Source organism: Ips typographus, linkage group LG15 (genome assembly GCF_016097725.1).
Source record: "Ips typographus isolate SLU linkage group LG15, UJ_Ityp_2.0, whole genome shotgun sequence".
Taxonomy (NCBI): Eukaryota; Metazoa; Arthropoda; class Insecta; order Coleoptera; family Curculionidae; genus Ips; species Ips typographus.
The window spans coordinates 8480227-8503526 of record NC_138436.1 but is presented as its reverse complement, the minus strand read 5'-3'; the positions used below and the strand labels follow the sequence as shown (position 1 = coordinate 8503526).

General features: G+C 38.4%; 2 protein-coding genes across 4 annotated transcripts in view; both read right to left on the bottom strand.

Annotated features, from left to right (window-relative positions):
- Positions 1-23300, bottom strand: part of Polr3B (RNA polymerase III subunit RpIII128) — a 124207-nt gene that overhangs the window by 42335 nt on the left and 58572 nt on the right. The gene's annotated exons all lie outside the window — the stretch shown is intronic.
- The window catches only part of SPoCk (secretory pathway calcium atpase), a 40380-nt gene that overhangs the window by 11022 nt on the left and 6058 nt on the right, over positions 1-23300 (bottom strand). The window contains exons 1-9 of one of the 2 annotated variants that reach the window (XM_081993348.1): positions 22295-22457; positions 15447-15586; positions 15017-15262; positions 14793-14957; positions 12823-12919; positions 12531-12768; positions 11228-11326; positions 10975-11168; positions 5398-5770 (exon numbers count right to left, since the gene is read on the bottom strand). In XM_081993348.1, coding sequence (XP_081849474.1) covers positions 5398-5770; positions 10975-11168; positions 11228-11326; positions 12531-12768; positions 12823-12919; positions 14793-14957; positions 15017-15262; positions 15447-15586; positions 22295-22348 — 1606 coding nt within the window. In that variant the 5' untranslated portion in view covers positions 22349-22457. Of the gene's footprint in view, positions 1-5397; positions 5771-10974; positions 11169-11227; positions 11327-12530; positions 12769-12822; positions 12920-14792; positions 14958-15016; positions 15263-15446; positions 15587-22294; positions 22458-23300 lie in introns of those variants that run through there. The other variant, XM_081993347.1, reaches the window with a different exon arrangement.

The window sequence follows — 23300 nt, the reverse complement described above, 5'->3', positions numbered from 1 at the left end:
GAAAAGTGAGGTTAAAATTGAAACTGTCAAAACACAGTTTGTAAAAACAGTCAGGGACAAAATCTTGAAATATTAGCACTTTCAAAAATGTTTTGCAGCGTTGCCAAACGTGCCGACATCACTAACAGTATACTGGCAGAGTGTGGTTGCAACGTTGCCAAAGCTTGTCCAACACTGTTGCCAATTTGTAAAAAAAAAAAAATTTACAAAAAGTGTCGTAAAAGTGATAACGATGTTGCCAAATTGCAAACAAAGTGACGAAAAAGCGCTTAAAATTTCTAAGGGCAACGTTGCCAAACGTGCCGACACCACTAACAGTATACTGGCAGAATGTAGTTGCAACGTTGCCAAAGCTTGTCTAACATTGTTGCCAAATTGTAAAAAAAAAAAAAAAAAAAAAAAAAATTAAGAAAAAGTGTTGTAAAAGTGATTACAATGTTGCCAAATTGCAAACAAAATGACGAAAAAGCGCTTAAAATGTTTTAAAAGTCGGAAAAGTAGGTATCGCAAAACTTGTTGCGGCAAAGTGTCAAAATCGTATTACAATGTTGCCGAACGTTTGGAAAAATATAGTCAGTCAAAGTAAAATATTGGCAAACTTTCAAAAATGGTTTGCAACGTTGCCAAAAGCTCTAAAAACACGTTTGTGTGTAAAATAAGGTTAGGTTTGCGTACCTTTGGCCGAAAGTCAGTTTTAAAAGACAGTCAAGGACAAAATCACTTGTAAAACCCATTTGGAGTGACAAAATGACAGTTTTAAGCACATTTTTGGAATCCTCATTAAATTTCCTATCCAATGACATAAAAAACCACCAAGAAATCAAGTACAGTCAGGTAAAAAAAAACGCTGTCAAAGTACAAACTCTCAGAAAGACAGTTTGCAAGGACAGTCAAGGACAAAATCGCTTGTAAAACCCACTTGGAATGACAAAATGACAGTTTTAAGCACATTTTTGAAATCCTCACTAAATTTCCTATCTAGTGACACTAAAAAACACTAAAAAATCAAGTACAGTTAGGGAGAAAAGTGAGGTTAAAATTGAAACTGTCAGAAACATAGTTTGTAAAGACAGTCAAGGACAAAATTGTTTGTAAAACCCACTTGGAATGACAAAATGACAGTTTTAAACACATTTTTGGAATCCTCATTAAATTTCCTATCCAATGACATAAAAAACACTAAAAAATCAAATACGGTCAGGTAGAAAAGTGAGGTTAAAGTTTAAATTGCCAGAAAGACAGTTTTTAGGACAGTCAGGGACAAAATCACTTGTAAAACCCATTTTGAATGACAAAATGACAGTTTTAAGCACATTTTTGGAATCCTCACTAAATTTCCTATCTAATGACACTAAAAAACACTTAAAAATTTAGTACAGTCAGTGAGAAAAGTGAGGTTAAAGTTAAAACTGTCAGGAAGACAGTTTTAAAAAACAGTCAGGGACAAAATCACTTGTAAAACCCACTTGGAGTGAGAAAATGACAGTTTTAAGCACATTTTTGGAATCCTCACTAAATTTCCTATCTAATGACACTAAAAAACACTTAAAAATTTAGTACAGTCAGTGAGAAAAGTGAGGTTAAAGTTAAAACTGTCAGGAAGACAGTTTTAAAAAACAGTCAGGGACAAAATCACTTGTAAAACCCACTTGGAGTGAGAAAATGACAGTTTTAAGCACATTTTTGGAATCCTCACTAAATTTCCTATCTAATGACACTAAAAAACACTTAAAAATTTAGTACAGTCAGTGAGGTTAAAGTTTAAACTGTCAAGAAGACAGTTTTAAAAAACAGTCAGGGACAAAATCACTTGTAAAACCCACTTGGAGTGAGAAAATGACAGTTTTAAGCACATTTTTGGAATCCTCACTAAATTTCCTATCTAATGACACTAAAAAACACTTAAAAATTTAGTACAGTCAGTGAGAAAAGTGAGGTTAAAGTTAAAACTGTCAGAAAGACAGTTTTAAAAAACAGTCAGGGACAAAATCACTTGTAAAACCCATTTGGAATGACAAAATGACAGTTTTAAGCACATTTTTGGAATCCTCACTAAATTTCCTATCCAACGACACTAAAAAACACTTAAAAATCAGGTACAGCCAGGGAGAAAAGTGAGGTTAAAGTTAAAACTGTCAGGAAGACAGTTTTAAAAAACAGTCAGGGACAAAATCGCTTGGAAAACCCACTTGGAGTGAGAAAATGACAGTTTTAAGCACATTTTTGGAATCCTCACTAAATTTCCTATCCAATGACACTAAAAACACTAAAAAATCAAGTACAGTCAGGGAGAAAAATGAGGTTAAAGTTAAAACTGTCAGGAAGACAGTTTTAAAAAACAGTCAGGGACAAAATCACTCGTAAAACCCACTTGGAGTGACATTGTGACAGTTTTAAGCACATTTTTGGAATCCTCACTAAATTTCCTATCTAATGACACTAAAAAACACTTAAAAATTTAGTACAGTCAGTGAGAAAAGTGAGGTTAAAGTTAAAACTGTCAGAAAGACAATTTTAAAAGACAGTCAGGGACAAAATCACTCGTAAAACCCACTTGGAGTGACAAAATGACAGTTTTAAGCACATTTTTGGAATCCTCACTAAATTTCCTATCCAATGACACTAAAAAACACTTAAAAATTTAGTACAGTCAGGGAGAAAAATGAGGTTAAAGTTAAAACTGTCAGGAAGACAGTTTTAAAAAACAGTCAGGGACAAAATCACTTGTAAAACCCATTTGGAATGACAAAATGACAGTTTTAAGCACATTTTTGGAATCCTCACTAAATTTCCTATCTAATGACACTAAAAAACACTTAAAAATTTAGTACAGTCAGTGAGAAAAGTGAGGTTACAGTTAAAACTGTCAGGAAGACAGTTTTAAAAAACAGTCAGGGACAAAATCGCTTGGAAAACCCACTTGGAGTGAGAAAATGACAGTTTTAAGCACATTTTTGGAATCCTCACTAAATTTCCTATCCAATGACACTAAAAACACTAAAAAATCAAGTACAGTCAGGGAGAAAAATGAGGTTAAAGTTAAAACTGTCAGGAAGACAGTTTTAAAAAACAGTCAGGGACAAAATCACTCGTAAAACCCACTTGGAGTGACATTGTGACAGTTTTAAGCACATTTTTGGAATCCTCACTAAATTTCCTATCTAATGACACTAAAAAACACTTAAAAATTTAGTACAGTCAGTGAGAAAAGTGAGGTTACAGTTAAAACTGTCAGGAAGACAGTTTTAAAAAACAGTCAGGGACAAAATCGCTTGGAAAACCCACTTGGAGTGAGAAAATGACAGTTTTAAGCACATTTTTGGAATCCTCACTAAATTTCCTATCCAATGACACTAAAAACACTAAAAAATCAAGTACAGTCAGGGAGAAAAATGAGGTTAAAGTTAAAACTGTCAGGAAGACAGTTTTAAAAAACAGTCAGGGACAAAATCACTCGTAAAACCCACTTGGAGTGACATTGTGACAGTTTTAAGCACATTTTTGGAATCCTCACTAAATTTCCTATCTAATGACACTAAAAAACACTTAAAAATTTAGTACAGTCAGTGAGAAAAGTGAGGTTAAAGTTAAAACTGTCAGGAAGACAGTTTTAAAAAACAGTCAGGGACAAAATCACTTGTAAAACCCACTTGGAGTGAGAAAATGACAGTTTTAAGCACATTTTTGGAATCCTCACTAAATTTCCTATCTAATGACACTAAAAAACACTTAAAAATTTAGTACAGTCAGTGAGAAAAGTGAGGTTAAAGTTAAAACTGTCAGGAAGACAGTTTTAAAAAACAGTCAGGGACAAAATCACTTGTAAAACCCACTTGGAGTGAGAAAATGACAGTTTTAAGCACATTTTTGGAATCCTCACTAAATTTCCTATCTAATGACACTAAAAAACACTTAAAAATTTAGTACAGTCAGTGAGGTTAAAGTTTAAACTGTCAAGAAGACAGTTTTAAAAAACAGTCAGGGACAAAATCACTTGTAAAACCCACTTGGAGTGAGAAAATGACAGTTTTAAGCACATTTTTGGAATCCTCACTAAATTTCCTATCTAATGACACTAAAAAACACTTAAAAATTTAGTACAGTCAGTGAGAAAAGTGAGGTTAAAGTTAAAACTGTCAGAAAGACAGTTTTAAAAAACAGTCAGGGACAAAATCACTTGTAAAACCCATTTGGAATGACAAAATGACAGTTTTAAGCACATTTTTGGAATCCTCACTAAATTTCCTATCCAACGACACTAAAAAACACTTAAAAATCAGGTACAGCCAGGGAGAAAAGTGAGGTTAAAGTTAAAACTGTCAGGAAGACAGTTTTAAAAAACAGTCAGGGACAAAATCGCTTGGAAAACCCACTTGGAGTGAGAAAATGACAGTTTTAAGCACATTTTTGGAATCCTCACTAAATTTCCTATCCAATGACACTAAAAACACTAAAAAATCAAGTACAGTCAGGGAGAAAAATGAGGTTAAAGTTAAAACTGTCAGGAAGACAGTTTTAAAAAACAGTCAGGGACAAAATCACTCGTAAAACCCACTTGGAGTGACATTGTGACAGTTTTAAGCACATTTTTGGAATCCTCACTAAATTTCCTATCTAATGACACTAAAAAACACTTAAAAATTTAGTACAGTCAGTGAGAAAAGTGAGGTTAAAGTTAAAACTGTCAGAAAGACAATTTTAAAAGACAGTCAGGGACAAAATCACTCGTAAAACCCACTTGGAGTGACAAAATGACAGTTTTAAGCACATTTTTGGAATCCTCACTAAATTTCCTATCCAATGACACTAAAAAACACTTAAAAATTTAGTACAGTCAGGGAGAAAAATGAGGTTAAAGTTAAAACTGTCAGGAAGACAGTTTTAAAAAACAGTCAGGGACAAAATCACTTGTAAAACCCACTTGGAGTGACAAAATGACAGTTTTAAGCACATTTTTGGAATCCTCATTAAATTTCCTATCCAATGACACTAAAAACACTAAAAAATCAAGTACAGTCAGTGAGAAAAGTGAGGTTAAAGTTAAAACTGTCAGGAAGACAGTTTTAAAAAACAGTCAGGGACAAAATCGCTTGGAAAACCCACTTGGAGTGACAAAATGACAGTTTTAAGCACATTTTTGGAATCCTCACTAAATTTCCTATCTAGTGACACTAAAAACACATAAAAATTTAGTACAGTCAGGGAGAAAAGTCATTTTTTTCCGCAAAAGTAGGTATCGCAAAACTTGTTGTGGCAAAGTATCAAAAACGTATTACAATGTTGCCGAATGTTTGGAAAAATATCAGTCAGTCAAAGTAAAATATTGGCAAACTTTCAAAAATGGTTTGCAACGTTGCCAAAAGCTCTAAAAAGGCGTTCGAGGTTAGATTTGCGTACCTTTGGCCAGGGCGATGACGCGCAGTCCTCGTTTGGCAATTTCGACGCATTCCGCGCCGAATTCGGCAATTTTCTCGCCGGTCAACGGCTCAACTGCGCCGTGCTGAAAATAGCCGGTGCACTTGGGCAAGATCTTCTCCAGAGCGCCCTTCGCAAAGTACAATTCGCCTTTGGACGGCTGTTCGTATTTCGCGGCCACCTTGACCGCCATCATTTTCTGTTCGGACGAGAACGGATACTCGCGCAAACGCACGTAACGTTCGGCAACGTTGTACAGGCCGTGTTTCATGGCGGCCGCGAGCAGCGCGCCCTCCGTCGGCTGGCCCAGCAACGTTTCGTCCGTGATTGTCGCGTTGTTGGCAACGGCGCCCGCCTACGAAAATTAATTTCAGTTTTTTAACCTCAAAAACACGTCACGTGACCCTTCGGACAGTATTTTGACGTTTAAGACAAGTCACGTGACCTTTTAGAATCCGTTTTGACGTTAAAAAGGACTCGCGTGACCTTTAGTAGATTGAATATTGTCACGTGACCATTTGCACCTTAAAAAGAGTCACGTGACTTCAAGGTTGACATTTTAACCGTAAAAACGGTCACGTGACCCTCCCTTCAGACGATACTTACTTTTTTTACGTTTCGAAACGGTCACGTGACCTTTAAAATTTAACTCGACGATCGAATACAGGTCAGGTGACCATTTAAAAGAGTCACGTGACTTTTCAATTCACATTTTGACAGCCAAAGCAACCACGCGACCTTTAGTAGATTGAATACAGTCACGTGGCCATTTGCACCTTAAAAACGCGTCACGTGACTCCAAAAAAAATACCAGTCCAAACCTAAAAACTGTCACGTGACGTTAGGAATGACATTTTAAAGTTAAAAACGGTCACGTGACCTTTCGGACAACATTTTGACATTTAAGACAAGTCACGTGACTTTTAGAACGCGTTTTGACGTTAAAAAGGACCCACGTGACCTTTAAAATTAAATTTGAAGATTGAATACTGTCACGTGACCATTTGCACCTTAAAAACGGTCACGTGACGTCAGGGATGGCATTTTAACCGTAAAAACAGTCACGTGACCCTTCGAATAATATTTCGACACTTAAGACAGTCACGTGACCATTTGCACCTTAAAAAGAGTCACGTGACTCAAAAAATACCAGTCTGAACGTAAAAACTGTCGAGTGACGTCAGGAATGACATTTTGACACTTAAGACAGTCACGTGACCTTTAAAAATAAATTTTATAATTGAAAACAGTCACGTGACTCTAAAAATACCAATCTGAACTTAAAAACAGTCACGTGACCCTTCGAATAATATTTCGACACTTAAGACAGTCACGTGACCATTTGCACCTTAAAAAGAGTCACGTGACTCAAAAAATACCAGTCTGAACGTAAAAACTGTCGAGTGACGTCAGGAATGACATTTTGACACTTAAGACAGTCACGTGACCTTTAAAAATAAATTTTATAATTGAAAACAGTCACGTGACTCTAAAAATACCAATCTGAACTTAAAAACAGTCACGTGACCGTTAGGGATGACACTTTAACCGTAAAAACAGTCACGTGACCCTTCGGATAATATTTTGACATTTAAAACAGTCACGTGACTCCAAAAATATCAGTCTAAACGTAAAAACTGTCACGTGACGTCAGGAATGTCATTTTAACCATAAAAACAGTCACGTGACCCTTCAAACAATATTTTAACGTTAAAAACAGTCACGTGACCTTTAGAATTAAATTTGAAAATTAAAAATAGTCACGTGACTCTTCGAATAATATTTTGACATTTAAAACAGTCACGTGACGTCAGGAATGACATTTTAACGTTAAAAACAGTCACGTGACCTTTAGAATTAAATTTGAAAATTAAAAATAGTCACGTGACTCTTCGAATAATATTTTGACATTTAAAACAGTCCACGTGACGTCAGGAATGACATTTTAACCGTAAAAACAGTCACGTGACCTTTAGAATTAAATTTGAAAATTAAAATAGTCACGTGACTCTTCGAATAATATTTTGACATTTAAAACAGTCACGTGACGTCAGGGATGACATTTTAACGTTAAAAACAGTCACGTGACCTTTAGAATTAAATTTGAAAATTAAAAATAGTCACGTGACTCTTCGAATAATATTTTGACATTTAAAACAGTCACGTGACGTCAGGAATGACATTTTAACGTTAAAAACAGTCACGTGACACTTCGAATAATATTTTGACATTTAAAACAGTCACGTGACGTCAGGAATGACATTTTAACGTTAAAAACAGTCACGTGACCTTTAGAATTAAATTTGATAATTGAAAATAGTCACGTGACTCTTCGAATAATATTTTGACATTTAAAACAGTCACGTGACGTCAGGGATGACATTTTAACGTTAAAAACAGTCACGTGACCTTTAGAATTAAATTTGATAATTAAAAATAGTCACGTGACTCTTCGAATAATATTTTAACGTTAAAAACAGTCACGTGACCTTTAGAATTAAATTTGATAATTAAAAATAGTCACGTGACTCTTCGAATAATATTTTGACATTTAAAACAGTCACGTGACGTCAGGAATGACATTTTAACGTTAAAAACAGTCACGTGACCTTTAGAATTAAATTTGATAATTAAAAATAGTCACGTGACTCTTCGAATAATATTTTAACGTTAAAAACAGTCACGTGACCTTTAGAATTAAATTTGATAATTAAAAATAGTCACGTGACTCTTCGAATAATATTTTGACATTTAAAACAGTCACGTGACGTCAGGAATGACATTTTAACGTTAAAAACAGTCACGTGACCTTTAGAATTAAATTTGATAATTAAAAATAGTCACGTGACTCTTCGAATAATATTTTAACGTTAAAAACAGTCACGTGACCTTTAGAATTAAATTTGATAATTGAAAATAGTCACGTGACTCTTCGAATAATATTTTGACATTTAAAACAGTCCACGTGACGTCAGGAATGACATTTTAACGTTAAAAACAGTCACGTGACCTTTAGAATTAAATTTGAAAATTAAAAATAGTCACGTGACACTTCGAATAATATTTTGACATTTAAAACAGTCACGTGACGTCAGGAATGACATTTTAACGTTAAAAACAGTCACGTGACCTTTAGAATTAAATTTGAAAATTAAAAATAGTCACGTGACTCTTCGAATAATATTTTGACATTTAAAACAGTCCACGTGACGTCAGGGATGACATTTTAACGTTAAAAACAGTCACGTGACCTTTAGAATTAAATTTGAAAATTAAAAATAGTCACGTGACTCTTCGAATAATATTTTGACATTTAAAACAGTCCACGTGACGTCAGGGATGACATTTTAACGTTAAAAACAGTCACGTGACCTTTAGAATTAAATTTGATAATTGAAAATAGTCACGTGACTCTTCGAATAATATTGACATTTAAAACAGTCACGTGACGTCAGAAATGACATTTTAAGCGTAAAAACAGTCACGTGACCTTTAAAAATAAATTTGATTATTGAAAATAGTCACGTGACCATTTGCACCTTAAAAAGAGTCACGTGACTCCAAAAAATATCAGTCTAAACGTAAAAACTGTCACGTGACGTTAGAAATAACATTTTAACGTTAAAAATAGTCACGTGACCTTTAAAATTAAATTTGATAATTGAAAACAGTCACGTGACCTTTAAAAATAAATTTAATAATTGAAAACAGTCACGTGACCCTTCAAACAATATTTTAACGTTAAAAACAGTCACGTGACCTTTAGAATTAAATTTGATAATTAAAAATAGTCACGTGACTCTTCGAATAATATTTTGACATTAAAAACAGTCACGTGACCTTTGGAAATAAATTTAATAATTGAAAATAGTCACGTGACTCTTCGAATAATATTTTGACATTTAAAACAGTCACGTGACACTTCGAATAATATTTTAACGTTAAAAACAGTCACGTGACCTTTAGAATTAAATTTGAAAATTAAAAATAGTCACGTGACCCTTCAAACAATATTTTAACGTTAAAAACAGTCACGTGACCTTTAGAATTAAATTTGAAAATTAAAAATAGTCACGTGACTCTTCGAATAATATTTTGACATTTAAAACAGTCACGTGACGTCAGGGATGACATTTTAACGTTAAAAACAGTCACGTGACCTTTAGAATTAAATTTGATAATTAAAAATAGTCACGTGACTCTTCGAATAATATTTTGACATTAAAAACGGTCACGTGACCTTTGGAAATAAATTTAATAATTGAAAATAGTCACGTGACTCTAAAAATACCAGTCTAAACGTAACAACTGTCGCGTGACGTCAGAAATGACATTTTAAGCGTAAAAACAGTCACGTGACTCTTCGAATAATATTTTGACATTTAAAACAGTCACGTGACGTCAGGGATGACATTTTAACGTTAAAAACAGTCACGTGACCTTTGGAAATAAATTTAATAATTGAAAATAGTCACGTGACTCTTCGAATAATATTTTGACATTTAAAACAGTCACGTGACGTCAGGGATGACATTTTAACGTTAAAAACAGTCACGTGACCTTTAGAATTAAATTTGAAAATTGAAAATAGTCACGTGACTCTTCGAATAATATTTTGACATTTAAAACAGTCACGTGACACTTCGAATAATATTTTAACGTTAAAAACAGTCACGTGACCTTTAGAATTAAATTTGAAAACTAAAAATAGTCACGTGACTCTTCGAATAATATTTTGACATTTAAAACAGTCCCGTGACGTCAGGAATGACATTTTAAGCGTAAAAACAGTCACGTGACCTTTAGAATTAAATTTGGAAATTAAAAATAGTCACGTGACTCTTCGAATAATATTTTGACATTTAAAACAGTCACGTGACGTCAGGAATGACATTTTAACGTTAAAAACAGTCACGTGACCTTGAGAATTAAATTTGAAAATTAAAAATAGTCACGTGACTCTTCGAATAATATTTTGACATTTAAAACAGTCACGTGACGTCAGGGATGACATTTTAACGTTAAAAACAGTCACGTGACCTTCGAATAATATTTTGACATTAAAAACAGTCACGTGACCTTTGGAAATAAATTTGATAATTAAAAACAGTCACGTGACCTTTGGAAATGAATTTAATAATTGAAAATAGTCACGTGACTCTAAAAATACCAGTCTAAACGTAACAACTGTCGCGTGACGTCAGAAATGACATTTTAAGCGTAAAAACAGTCACGTGACCTTTAAAAATAAATTTGATAATTGAAAATAGTCACCCGACCATTTGCACCTTAAAAAGAGTCACGTGACTCCAAAAAATATCAGTCTAAACGTAAAAACTGCCACGTGACTTCGGAAATGACATTTTAACAGTAAAAACTGCCACGTGACTTTTAAAAATACATTTTATAATTGAAGACAGTCACGTGACCTTTAGAATCAATTTTGACACTAAAAAGAGTCACGTGACCGTTAAGGATGCGATTGAAACTAGTCACGTGGCTCACGTTTTGAAAGCGAGCCTGAAAAATAGAAGAAATGCGGCAACGCAGCAAACTGACCTCGAGCAGTTCGGCAACGCTGTCGCGCGCCTTATCGACGCTGTCGCACTTGTGCAACACCACCTGACCGTGATCGTTGTAACCGGCGCCGGTCAGTTCGGCAATGTAACCGTCCGACGTCACCAGCACGGTTGCCGTCATCTCGTTTCGGGTGATCGTGCCCGTTTTGTCGCTGCATATCACGTTCACGCAACCTGAATCACGAAATAATTAATCTGCTCACGTGACGCGCACGCATCACGTGGGTTATTACCTAGAGTTTCCACGGTGGGCAGTTTTTTCACTATCGCTTTGCGTTTGGCCATGCGCATCACGCCCAACGCCAACGTCACCGTCACCACGATTGGCAAACCTAAAAATCACAAGTTTCTCACGCTGCGTGACAGATACGTCAAATTTGACAGCGGGGATCGATTCCCCGACCCCGAATTAGTCGAAAACGAGTACCATCAAGACCCCTTTATCTCGAGCCAAAATGGCGGAAATTACAAAATGGCGTCTACTGACGCCATTTTGATTTTTTTCGAAAAAGTCGAGTTTGTACTCGTTTTCTACTAAATCGGGGACGGGGAATCCGATGGTGCCGTTCATTTTTTCCTAACTCCTCCAACATCCCATTTTTTTGTAACTTTCTCGAACTGGGCAAGAGTTAGAGTAAAACCGACTTCAGATATGGATTCCCCATCCCCGAATTAGTCGAAAACGAGTACCATGAAGACCCCTTTATCTCGAGCCAAAATGGCGGAAATTACAAAATGGCGTCTACTAACGCCATTTTGTTTTTGACCAAAAAAATCGAGTTTGTACTCGTTTTCTACTAAATCGGGGACGGGGAATCCGATGATGCCGTTCATTTTTTTCTAACTCCTCCCGACATCCCATTTTTTGTAACTTTCTCAAACTGGATGACAGTTAATGACAAACTGACTTCAAAAATGGATTCCTTGACCCCGAATTAGTCGAAAACGAGTACCATCAAGACCCCTTTATCTCGAACCAAAATGGCGGAAATCACAAAATGGCGTCTACTGACGCCATTTTGATTTTTTTCGAAAAAGTCGAGTTTGGACTCGTTTTCTACTAAACCGGGGACAGGGAATGCGATGATGCCGTTCATTTTTTCCTAACTCGCCCCGACATCCCATTTTTTGTAACTTTCTCGAACTGGGTAAGAGTTGGAGTGAAACCGACTGCAGATATGGATTCCACATCCCCGAATTAGTCGAAAACGAGTACCATCAAGACCCCTTTATCTCGAGCCAAAATGGCGGAAATTACAATTAGCTCCCCCAGCCGCCATTTTGTTTTTGTCCAAAAAAAATCGAGGGACTCGTTTTCTACTAAATCGGGGACGGGGAATCCGATGGTGCTGTTTATTTTTTCCTAACTCCTCCCGACATCCCATTTTTTGTAACTTTCTCGAACTGGGCGAGAGTTAGAGCAAAACCGACTTCAGATATGGATTCCCCATCCCCGAATTAGTCGAAAACGAGTACCATCAAGCCTAGGCTATTTCAATCCAAATTTCGAGAATCGACAAAATGGCCGACACTTACCTTCCGGAATAGCAGCCACCGCCAAACTGACCCCGATCTGAAACATTTCGAGCAACATTTTGCCCTGCCACCAGCCAATCAGCAGAATGACAGCAATGATGGCGAACGAGTAAAGTGACAGTTGCGTTCCCAAAGCGTCCATCGACTTTTGTAATGGCGTCTTGGGCGCTTTCTCCTCTTGCATCATTTTAAACACCGAACCGAATTCGCTGTTTGTTCCCGTACTCACCACCACACCCTGTATATTATAGTGGCATTATTTGGATCACCCTGTATATAGTGTGTGACTGACCTTGCCGTTGCCGGCCCGCACCAACGTGCCCATAAACGCGATATTGGTGTTGGAGGAATGGGCGCCGTTCGGCCTCAAAACCGAATCGGTCGTTTTCCTAAAAATTTGAGGAGTTACGGCAAAAGTGCATAGAATAAAAGTTGTAGGGAATTTCGTCCTCTACAAGATTGCTTTTAAGCATTTTTGCTCTAAAGTGTCATTTAAGGGAGTTACAAGTCAAAAACTGCCAAAAACCTGATTTTTTAAAATTTCTCGAACTGGATGACAGATACGTCAAATCTGACAGCGGGGATGGATTCCCCGTCATCGAATTAGTCGAAAACGAGTACCATCAAGCCTAGGCTATTTCAATCCAAAATGGCGGAAATTGCAAATGGCGCCTATTGGCGCCATTTTGAAATTTTCCAAGAAAATCGAGTTTGGGCTGGTTTTCTACTAATTCGAGGATGAGGAATTCAGTGCTGACGTTTATTTTTCGGTAACTGTTGTGCAAACCTGAATTTTTCAAAGTTTCTCGAACTGGATGACAGATACGTCAAATCTGACAGCGGGGATGGATTCCCCGTCCTCGAATTAGTCGAAAACGAGTACCATCAAGCCTAGGCTATTTCAATCCAAAATGGCGGAAATTACAAATGGCGCCTATCAGCGCCATTTGGAAATTCTCCAAAAAGTCGAGTTTGGGCTGGTTTTCTACTAATTCGAGGATGGGGAATTCAGTGGTGACGTTTATTTTCCGGTAGCTGTTGCGCAAACCTGAATTTTTCAAAGTTTCTCGAACTAGATGACATTTTCGTCAAATCTGACAGCGGGGATGGATTCCCCGTCCTCGAATTAGTCGAAAATGAGTACCATCAAGCCTAGTCTATTTCAATCCAAAATGGCGGAAATCCTATTGGCGCCATTTTGAAATTTTCCAAAAAAATCGAGTTTGGGCTGGTTTTCTACTAATTCGAGGATGAGGAATTCAGTGCTGACGTTTATTTTTCGGTAACTATTGTGCAAACCTGAATTTTTCAAAGTTTCTCGAACTGGATGACAGATACGTCAAATCTGACAGCGGGGATCGATTCCCCGTCCTCGAATTAGTCGAAAACGAGTACCATCAAGCCTAGTCTATTACAATCCAAAATGGTGAAAATTGCAAATGGCGCCTATCAGCGCCATTTTGAAATTTTCCAAAAAAATCGAGTTTGGGCTGGTTTTCTACTAATTCGAGGATGGGGAATTCAGTGGTGACGTTTATTTTCCGGTAGCTGTTGCGCAAACCTGAATTTTTCAAAGTTTCTCGAACTGGATGACAGATACGTCAAATCTGACAGCGGGGATGGATTCCCCGTCCTCGAATTAGTCGAAAACGAGTACCATCAAGCCTAGGCTATTTCAATCCAAAATGGCGGAAATTGCAAATGGCGCCTATCGGCGCCATTTTGAAATTTTCCAAAAAGATCGAGTTTGGGCTGGTTTTCTACTAATTCGAGGATGGGGAATTCAGTGGTGACGTTTATTTTCCGGTAGCTGTTGCGCAAACCTGAATTTTTCAAAGTTTCTCGAACTGGATGACAGATACGTCAAATCTGACAGCGGGGATGGATTCCCCGTCCTCGAGTTAGTCGAAAACGAGTACCATCAAGCCTAGTCTATTTCAATCCAAAATGGTGAAAATTGCAAATGGCGCCTATCAGCGCCATTTTGAAATTTTCCAAAAAAATCGAGTTTGGGCTGGTTTTCTACTAATTCGAGGATGGGAAATTCAGTGGTGACGTTTATTTTCCGGTAGCTGTTGCGCAAACCTGAATTTTTCAAAGTTTCTCGAACTGGATGACAGATACGTCAAATCTGACAGCGGGGATGGATTCCCCGTCCCCGAATTAGTCGAAAACGAGTACCATCAAGCCTAGGCTATTTCAATCCAAAATGGCGGAAATTGCAAATGGCGCGTCAAAATAACGTTTCTTGAAAAAAATCACCTGCACGGTTCAGTTTCGCCGGTGAAGCTGCTTTCGTCGATCAGCAAATCGACGGCCTCGAAGAGTCGCAAATCGGCCGGAACGCGATCGCCAATCGTCAAAATCACCACGTCGCCCGGCACCAGCTCCCTGGCCAGGAACGTGTCGAAGGTGCCCTCGCGCATGCTGCAAAACAGGCTCGCGCTCAATGCCCGCGCGTGCGTCAATCGCCTCCGGTGACTTACCAGTGACAAGATGGCGGCACCAGCTTCGTCAATTCCTGCAAACTCTTCTCCGAACGGTACTCCTGCACGAACGCCACCGTCACCACGATGACGATGGCGCACGTGATGCTGATCGCGTCGTCCAATTGTTGCATCGCCCCCGAAACCACCGCGGACGCCAACAGAAGCAAAATCAACGGATTCTTGAACTGTTCCAGGTACTTTTTCCATGGCGGATCCTCGATCGATACAGTGAATTCGTTGTAACTGCAAAACAACGTCAATTACGTCAAATGTCAAACTTCAAACTGTCAAACGTCAAACTGTCAAATGTCAGTCGTGTGTCCTTTCCCAGACACTCGTCTGCGACGTTGAATTCATTGATTACGACGTTGTCTGATGTGCAGTTCGAGTTGGTTTTGTCAAAAATCGAAAAAAAAAATCAAGTTACCCGGCTAACGGTCGTCGTTTGTTGGCCTCTTGCCACGTGAGGCCCTTGGCCAGGTCCACCTCCAGACGCTGCGCGACCTCCTCGTAGGTGAGGCTGCTGGCCTCGCTCGCCGCCACCCAATTCGCCGCGGACGCGTCGTCCTGCAAATTTTCCAAAAATCTTAAATTTTCCAGTTATTTGACAGTTTTACTAGAAACGCTATGGAGAGTGATTTAAGGAGAATTTAACGGGCTACAATTTGGTAAAAAAATCAACTCGCTAACTGTCAAACTAACCGAGTTACGGACTGAAATCCAAGATGGCGGCCAAAATTTAAAAAATCGAGTTTATACTAGTTTTCGACTAATTTGGGGTCGCTGATTTCGGTTCTGAAATTAGAATTCACGTACCGCTCACCCACGTCAAGTTTTTGGCAAATTAATCGTTAAAATGTAAATTTTTATCTCTAACTCGGCTAGTTTTCGAGATATCGCAAAACCGACTTAACCAGCGTGTTTTCTAGGAAATTTTAGCATAAAATGACGGTTAGATGAACGCTCTAGTGTAAAAAATAAGAAAGTTACGTTTTCTGCGCGAGAAACACTTTCCGCAAGCAACTTTTTTGTTTTTCAACTCGGACCCCCCAAGTGACCACTCGTTTTCGACTAATTCAGGGTCGCCGCTTTCAATTCTAAAGTCAGATTTCGCCCATCTATCACTCAGTCCGAGTAACTGACAAATTGATGATTAAAATGCGAATATTTAGCTCTAACTCGGTTAGTTTTCGAGATATCAAAAAACCGACTTAACCAGCGTGTTTTCTAGGAAATTTTAGCATAAAATGACGGTTAGATGAACGCTCTAGTGTAAAAAATAAGAAAGTTACGTTTTCTGCGCGAGAAACACTTTCCGCACGCAACTTTTTTGTTTTTCAACTTGGACCCCCCAAGTGACCACTCGTTTTCGACTAATTCAGGGTCGCCGCTTTCAATTCTGAAGTCAGATTTCATCCATCTATTACTCAGTCCGAGTAACTGACAAATTGACGATTAAAATGTGAATATTTAGCTCTAACTCGGTTAGTTTTCGAGATATCAAAAAACCGACTTAACCAGCGTGTTTTCCAGGAAATTTTAACATAAAATGACGGTTAGATGAACGCTCTAGTGTAAAAAATAAGAAAGTTACGTTTTCTGCGCGATAAACACTTTCCGCACGCAACTTTTTTGTTTTTCAACTCGGACCCCCCAAGTGACCACTCGTTTTCGACTAATTCAGGGTCGCCGCTTTCAATTCTGATGTCAAATTTCACCCATCTATCACTCAGTCCGAGTAACTGACAAATTGATGATTAAAATGCGAATATTTAGCTCTAACTCGGTTAGTTTTCGAGATATCGCAAAACCGACTTAACCAGCGTGTTTTCTAGGAAATTTTAGCATAAAATGACGGTTAGATGAACGCTCTAGTGTAAAAAATAAGAAAGTTACGTTTTCTGCGCGAGAAACACTTTCCGCACGCAACTTTTTTGTTTTTCAACTCGGACCCCCGAAGTGACCACTCGTTTTCGACTAATTCAAGGTCGCCGCTTTCAATTCTGAAGTCAGATTTCACCCATCTATTACTCAGTCCGAGTAACTGACAAATTGATGATTAAAATGCGAATATTTAGCTCTAACTCGGTTAGTTTTCGAGATATCGCAAAACCGACTTAACCAGCGTGTTTTCTAGGAAATTTTAGCATAAAATGACGGTTAGATGAACGCTCTAGTGTAAAAAATAAGAAAGTTACGTTTTCTGCGCGAGAAACACTTTCCGCACGCAACTTTTTTGTTTTTCAACTTGGACCCCCCAAGTGACCACTCGTTTTCGACTAATTCAGGGTCGCCGCTTTCAATTCTGAAGTCAGATTTCATCCATCTATTACTCAGTCCGAGTAACTGACAAATTGACGATTAAAATGTGAATATTTAGCTCTAACTCGGTTAGTTTTCGAGATATCAAAAAACCGACTTAACCAGCGTGTTTTCCAGGAAATTTTAGCATAAAATGACGGTTAGATGAACGCTCTAGTGTAAAAAATAAGAAAGTTACGTTTTCTGCGCGAGAAACTTTCCGCACGCAACTTTTTTGTTTTTCAACTTGGACCCCCTAAGTGACCACTCGTTTTCGACTAATTCAGGGTCGCCGCTTTCAATTCTGAAGTCAGATTTCACCCATCTGTCACTCAGTCCGAGTAACTGACAAATTGACGATTAAAATGTGAATATTTAGCTCTAACTCGGTTAGTTTTCGAGATATCAAAAAACCGACTTAACCAGCGTGTTTTCTAGGAAATTTTAGCATAAAATGACGGTTAGATGAACGCTCTAGTGTAAAAAATAAGAAAGTTACGTTTTCTGCGCGAGAAACTTTCCGCACGCAACTTTTTTGTTTTTCAACTTGAACCCCCCAAGTGACCACTCGTTTTCGACTAATTCAGGGTCGCCGCTTTCAATTCTGAAGTCAGATTTCGCCCATCTATCACTCAGTCCGAGTAACTGACAAATTGATGATTAAAATGTGAATATTTAGCTCTAACTCGGTTAGTTTTCGAGATATCCAAAAACCGACTTAACCAGCGTGTTTTCTAGGAAATTTTAGCATAAAATGACGGTAAGACGCACGCTCTAGTGTAAAAAATAAGAAAGTTACGTTTTCTGCGCGAGAAACACTTTCCGCACGCAACTTTTTTGTTTTTCAACTTGGACCCCCGAAGTGACCACTCGTTTTCGACTAATTCAGGGTCGCCGCTTTCAATTCTGAAGTCAGATTTCATCCATCTGTCACTCAGTCCGAGTGACTGACAAATTGACGATTAAAATGTGAATATTTAGCTCTAACTCGGTTAGTTTTCGAGATATCAAAAAACCGACTTAACCAGCGTGTTTTCTAGGAAATTTTAGCATAAAATGACGGTTAGACGGACGTTCTAGCTCGAAAAGCAAAAAAGTTGGTTTTTAGTGCGCGAAAGGCACTTTCCGCACGCAACTTTTTTGTTTTCCAACTTGAACCCTCTGAGTTTGTACTCGTTTTCGACTAATTTTGTGACGGGGAGTTGATTGCAATTGTCAGTTTCACTCCAACTGTCACTGGAAGGGAGAAAATCCAAGATGGCGGCCAAAATTTCAAAAACCGAGTTTATACTCGTTTTCGACTAATTTGGGGTCGGGGAATCCAATGGTGAGGTTAGTTTCGCGATAACTGTCACTGGAAGGGGTAAAATCCAAGATGGCGGCCAAAATTTACATTGGAAGTCAAAATAACTCGCTTATTTGACAACTTTGCTACTCGAACTATAGAAAGTGATTTAAAGAGAATTTCACGGCCTACACGATGGTAAAAAAATCAACTCGCTAACTGTCAAACTAACCGAGTTACGGGCTGTCAAACTTTTGACTCACCCTGTATATCATACATGTCGGTGTGTAGTGTAACGAATCGGCAAATATCCGTTTTCATTATTATTTAAAAAAAAACAATCCGGAAATTGGCCGACGTCAATTGTTTATTACCAACTCGATAATTAAGTTAAAATAGGCGGCCGGTTCCCACCATCTTTAACCGATCGTATTTTGTTTATTTGTAGGGTTAGGAAAAAAGTGCCCTCTAGCTTTCTTGTAGGGAATTTCATTCCCTACAAGAAAGCTAGAGGGCACTTTTGCCCGAAAACGTCCCTAAAAGCAGCCAAAGGGCCCAGAAAGGGTTCGGTGACATTTTTCGCGTTTTTCCACGCAGTAGGCTGGTGTAAACTAAGCCCAACTTACACAAACGCAAGATAACCGGTAATACCCGGTTCTCGGTTAAGATTTATTGTTAATTTAACCTCGAACTTGTCATGTTATTCAATTGTTTTAAATATTTATGGAAATATAATTTTTTACGTCCCGTTACCGTATTTCCACGCCCTGTACATACGCCCATTACGTAGTAATGTGACCCTGTAAGTCCTGATGCAACGTGACCGGTTGTTGCATTCTTTCTACTGACAGTTCTCAAGGATAAACTGTCACCGCTGTAAACGTGGTCGATTTGTGCTTTTTCGATCTCAATTAGTCGAAATTGAGACATTCCAAGTCATTTTCCTGCGAGGAAAGCAGAAAAACTCACCATAACCTCACTTTTTTGCTTGATTTTTGTCAAAATTCAAGTACCTTGATGGTACTCGTTTTCGACTAATTTGGGGTCAGGGAATCCAATGGTGAGGTTAGTTTCGCGATAACTGTCACTGGAAGGGAGAAAATCCAAGATGGCGGCCAAAATTTAAAAAATCGAGGTTATACTCGTTTTCGACTAATTTGAGGTCAGGGAATCCAGTGGTGAGGTTAGTTTTGCGATAACTGTCACTGGAAGGGAGAAAATCCAAGATGGCGGCCAAAATTTAAAAAATCGAGATTATACTCGTTTTCGACTAATTTGGGGTCGGGGAACTCAGTGGTGAGGTTAGTTTTGCGATAACTGTCACTGGACGGGAGAAAATCTAAGATGGCGGCCAAAAATTAAAAAAATGTTCATTATGACAGTTGGGTTGGAATTATGCAAATAATTTGAGTTTCTTTTTGAATTCCTTGACGTGAAATTAGTAGAAAACGAGTTCAAACTAGATTTTTTTTGTTGAAATTCAAAATGGAGGTAGTAGGCGCCATTTGCATTTTCCATGCCATTTTGAGTGGAGATAAAGGGGTCGTGTTTGTACTCGTTTTCGACTGATTCGAGGATGGCGAATCGATCTGTACAGTCAGAATTCACGTACTTTTCACTCGGATCGAGTTTTCACAAAATTCAAGGCTATAAATGCGTTTTTTTAGGTTAAACTCGGTTAGTTTTAGAGATATCGTAAAACCGAGTGCACCGGTGGCTTTTCTGGAAAATTTTAGCATAAAATGACGGTTAGACGGACGTTCTAGCTTAAAAAGCAAGAAAGTTGGTTTTTAGTGTGGAAAAGACACTTTCCGCACACAACTTTAATATCGATCAACTTACACCCCTCGAGTTTGTACTCGTTTTTGACTAATTTGGGGACGGGGAGTTGACTGAAACTGTCAGTTTGACGTTAACTGTCACTGGAAGGGTGAAAATTCAAGATGGCGGCCAAAATTTAAAAAATCGAGTTTATACTCGTTTTCGACTAATTTGGGGTCGGGGAATTCATTGGAACTGTCAGTTTGACGTTAACTGTCACTGGAAGGAAAAAAATCCAAAATGGCGGCCGAAAATTAAAAAAATCGAGTTTATACTCGTTTTCGACTAATTTGGGGTCGGGGAATCCAATGGTGAGGTTAGTTTCATGATAACTGTCACTGGAAGGGGGAAAATCCAAGATGGCGGCCAAAAATTAAAAAATCGAGTTTATACTCCGACTAATTTGGGGACGGGGAATCCGATGATGCCGTTCATTTTTTCCTAACTCCTTCCGACATCCCATTTTTTTTAACTTTCTCGAACTGGATGAGAGTTGGAGTAAAACCGACTTCGGATATGGATTCCCCATCCCCGAATTAGTCGAAAACGAGTACCATCAATCCTAGGCTGTCTCAATCCAAAATGGCGGAAATTACAAATGACTCCCATAGCCGCCATTTTGATTTTTTGGGAAAAAATCGAGTTTATACTCGTTTTCGACTAATTTGGGGTCAGGGAATCCAATGGTGAGGTTAGTTTCGCGATAACTGTCACTGGATTTAAGAAAATCCAAGATGGCGGCCAAAAATTAAAAAACCAAGATTATACTCGTTTTCGACTAATTTGGGGTTGGGGAATCCAATGGAACTGTCAGTTTTACTCCAACTGTCACAGGAAGGGAGAAAATCCAAGATGGCGGCCAAAATTTAAAAAACCAAGATTATACTCGTTTTCGACTAATTTGGGGTCAGGGAATCCAATGGTGAGGTTAGTTTCCCGATAAATGTCACTGTAACGGAGAAAATCCAAGATGGCGACCAAAATTTAAAAAACCAAGATTATACTCGTTTTCGACTAATTTGGGGTCGGGGAATCCAATGGTGAGGTTAGTTTCACTCCAACTGTCACTGGAAGGGAGAAAATCCAAGATGGCGGCCAAAATTTAAAAAACCAAGATTATACTCGTTTTCGACTAATTTGGGGTCGGGGAATCCAATGAAACTGTCAGTTTTACTCCAACTGTCACTGGAAGGGAGAAAATCCAAGATGGCGGCCAAAATTTAAAAAACCAAGATTATACTCGTTTTCGACTAATTTGGGGTCGGGGAATCCAATGAAACTGTCAGTTTTACTCCAACTGTCACAGGAAGGGAGAAAATCCAAGATGGCGGCCAAAATTGAAAAAACCAAGATTATACTCGTTTTCGACTAATTTGGGGTCAGGGAATCCAATGGTGAGGTTAGTTTCCCGATAAATGTCACTGTAACGGAGAAAATCCAAGATGGCGGCCAAAATTTAAAAAACCAAGATTATACTCGTTTTCGACTAATTTGGGGTCGGGGAATCCAATGGTGAGGTTAGTTTCACTCCAACTGTCACTGGAAGGGGGAAAATCCAAGATGGAGGCCAAAATTGAAAAAACCAAGATTATACTCGTTTTCGACTAATTTGGGGTCGGGGAATCCAATGGTGAGGTTAGTTTCGCGATAACTGTCACTGGATGTGAAAAAACCGACAAAATGGCCGCGCGGCCACTTAAGCCGGCTTATAGCGTACGCGAGGATTAAAAAATGGATTATCAGTCAATTTTTTTTCGCGCACACGTGAAACGATACGGTGTAATTAGTTGATTTAAAAAAATGGCATTGAAAATTCAAATTGTAGTTTTAATACGCGGTGCTAAAATCTAAAATTCCTAGTACCCTACCTGGGTGGTTTTCGTCGTTTTCTTCTTGAACGGCCAACACATTTTCCCGCACATTTACGTGAAAAACTCAAAGAAAAAAATCACTTAAAACATTTTTACGGCCGTCGTTCTCGCCGGACCTGAATCCGTTCGATTCGCTTCGACAACTCGACCGCCAATCGTACAAATCCCACCAAAAACGCTACTAAAGTAGACGAAAGTAGGGGGGTAAAGGGGGGGGGGGGCAGGGTAAATCTTTGTTTAACGTCGAATTTGACAAATTTCCAAGCCATGACGTAAAAGGGGAAGGAGGGGAACAATTCCCCCCCCCCCTTCCCTTGGAGGTTTATCGGCTAAATTACACGTCAATTTGCTCAAATGGCTTAACAAAGTCGTCTAAGTGGTTAATAAGGGGGGGGGACCGAATCAGGCCCCATTATACAGGGTGACGCGTAGAAAAGTCAACATTTGTGGGGGGATTAGTGCTGTCAGTACGTGACCGAAACACAATGGAAACGAGCGTAATAACAACAGCGATTTTCGTGTGAAAAGTCAACTTTTCACACGAACCCGTAATAATTAATTAATTTTATTAACAGCGAGTGGAAATAATAAAAAAAAGCATCCTTGCAAGCAAAAAATCGATTTTTCCGCTTGATCGACGAGTGCAAACAACGAAAAGATCCTTGACAGACGAAATCGAGGCGACCTAACCCAGAAAAAAGCAAAAAAAAAATTATTATCGACTGACCTGACCGTATCGACGGTCGTCCGTCGATAAGGACAGCGCAGCCCTTTTCAAGCGATTGTTTTACGCGGCAATCGTGGGGGGCTACATTATCGACGCTTGAATTCGGTCGCTTTTCTCCCTGACTGTACTCGATTTTTTAATGTTTTTTTTTATGTCATTGGATAGGAAATTTAGTGAGAATTCCAAAAATGTGCTTAGAAACATGATTCGGTCACTCCAAGTGGGTTTTACAAGCGATTTTGTCCCTGACTGTCCTTTCAAATTGTGTTTCTGACA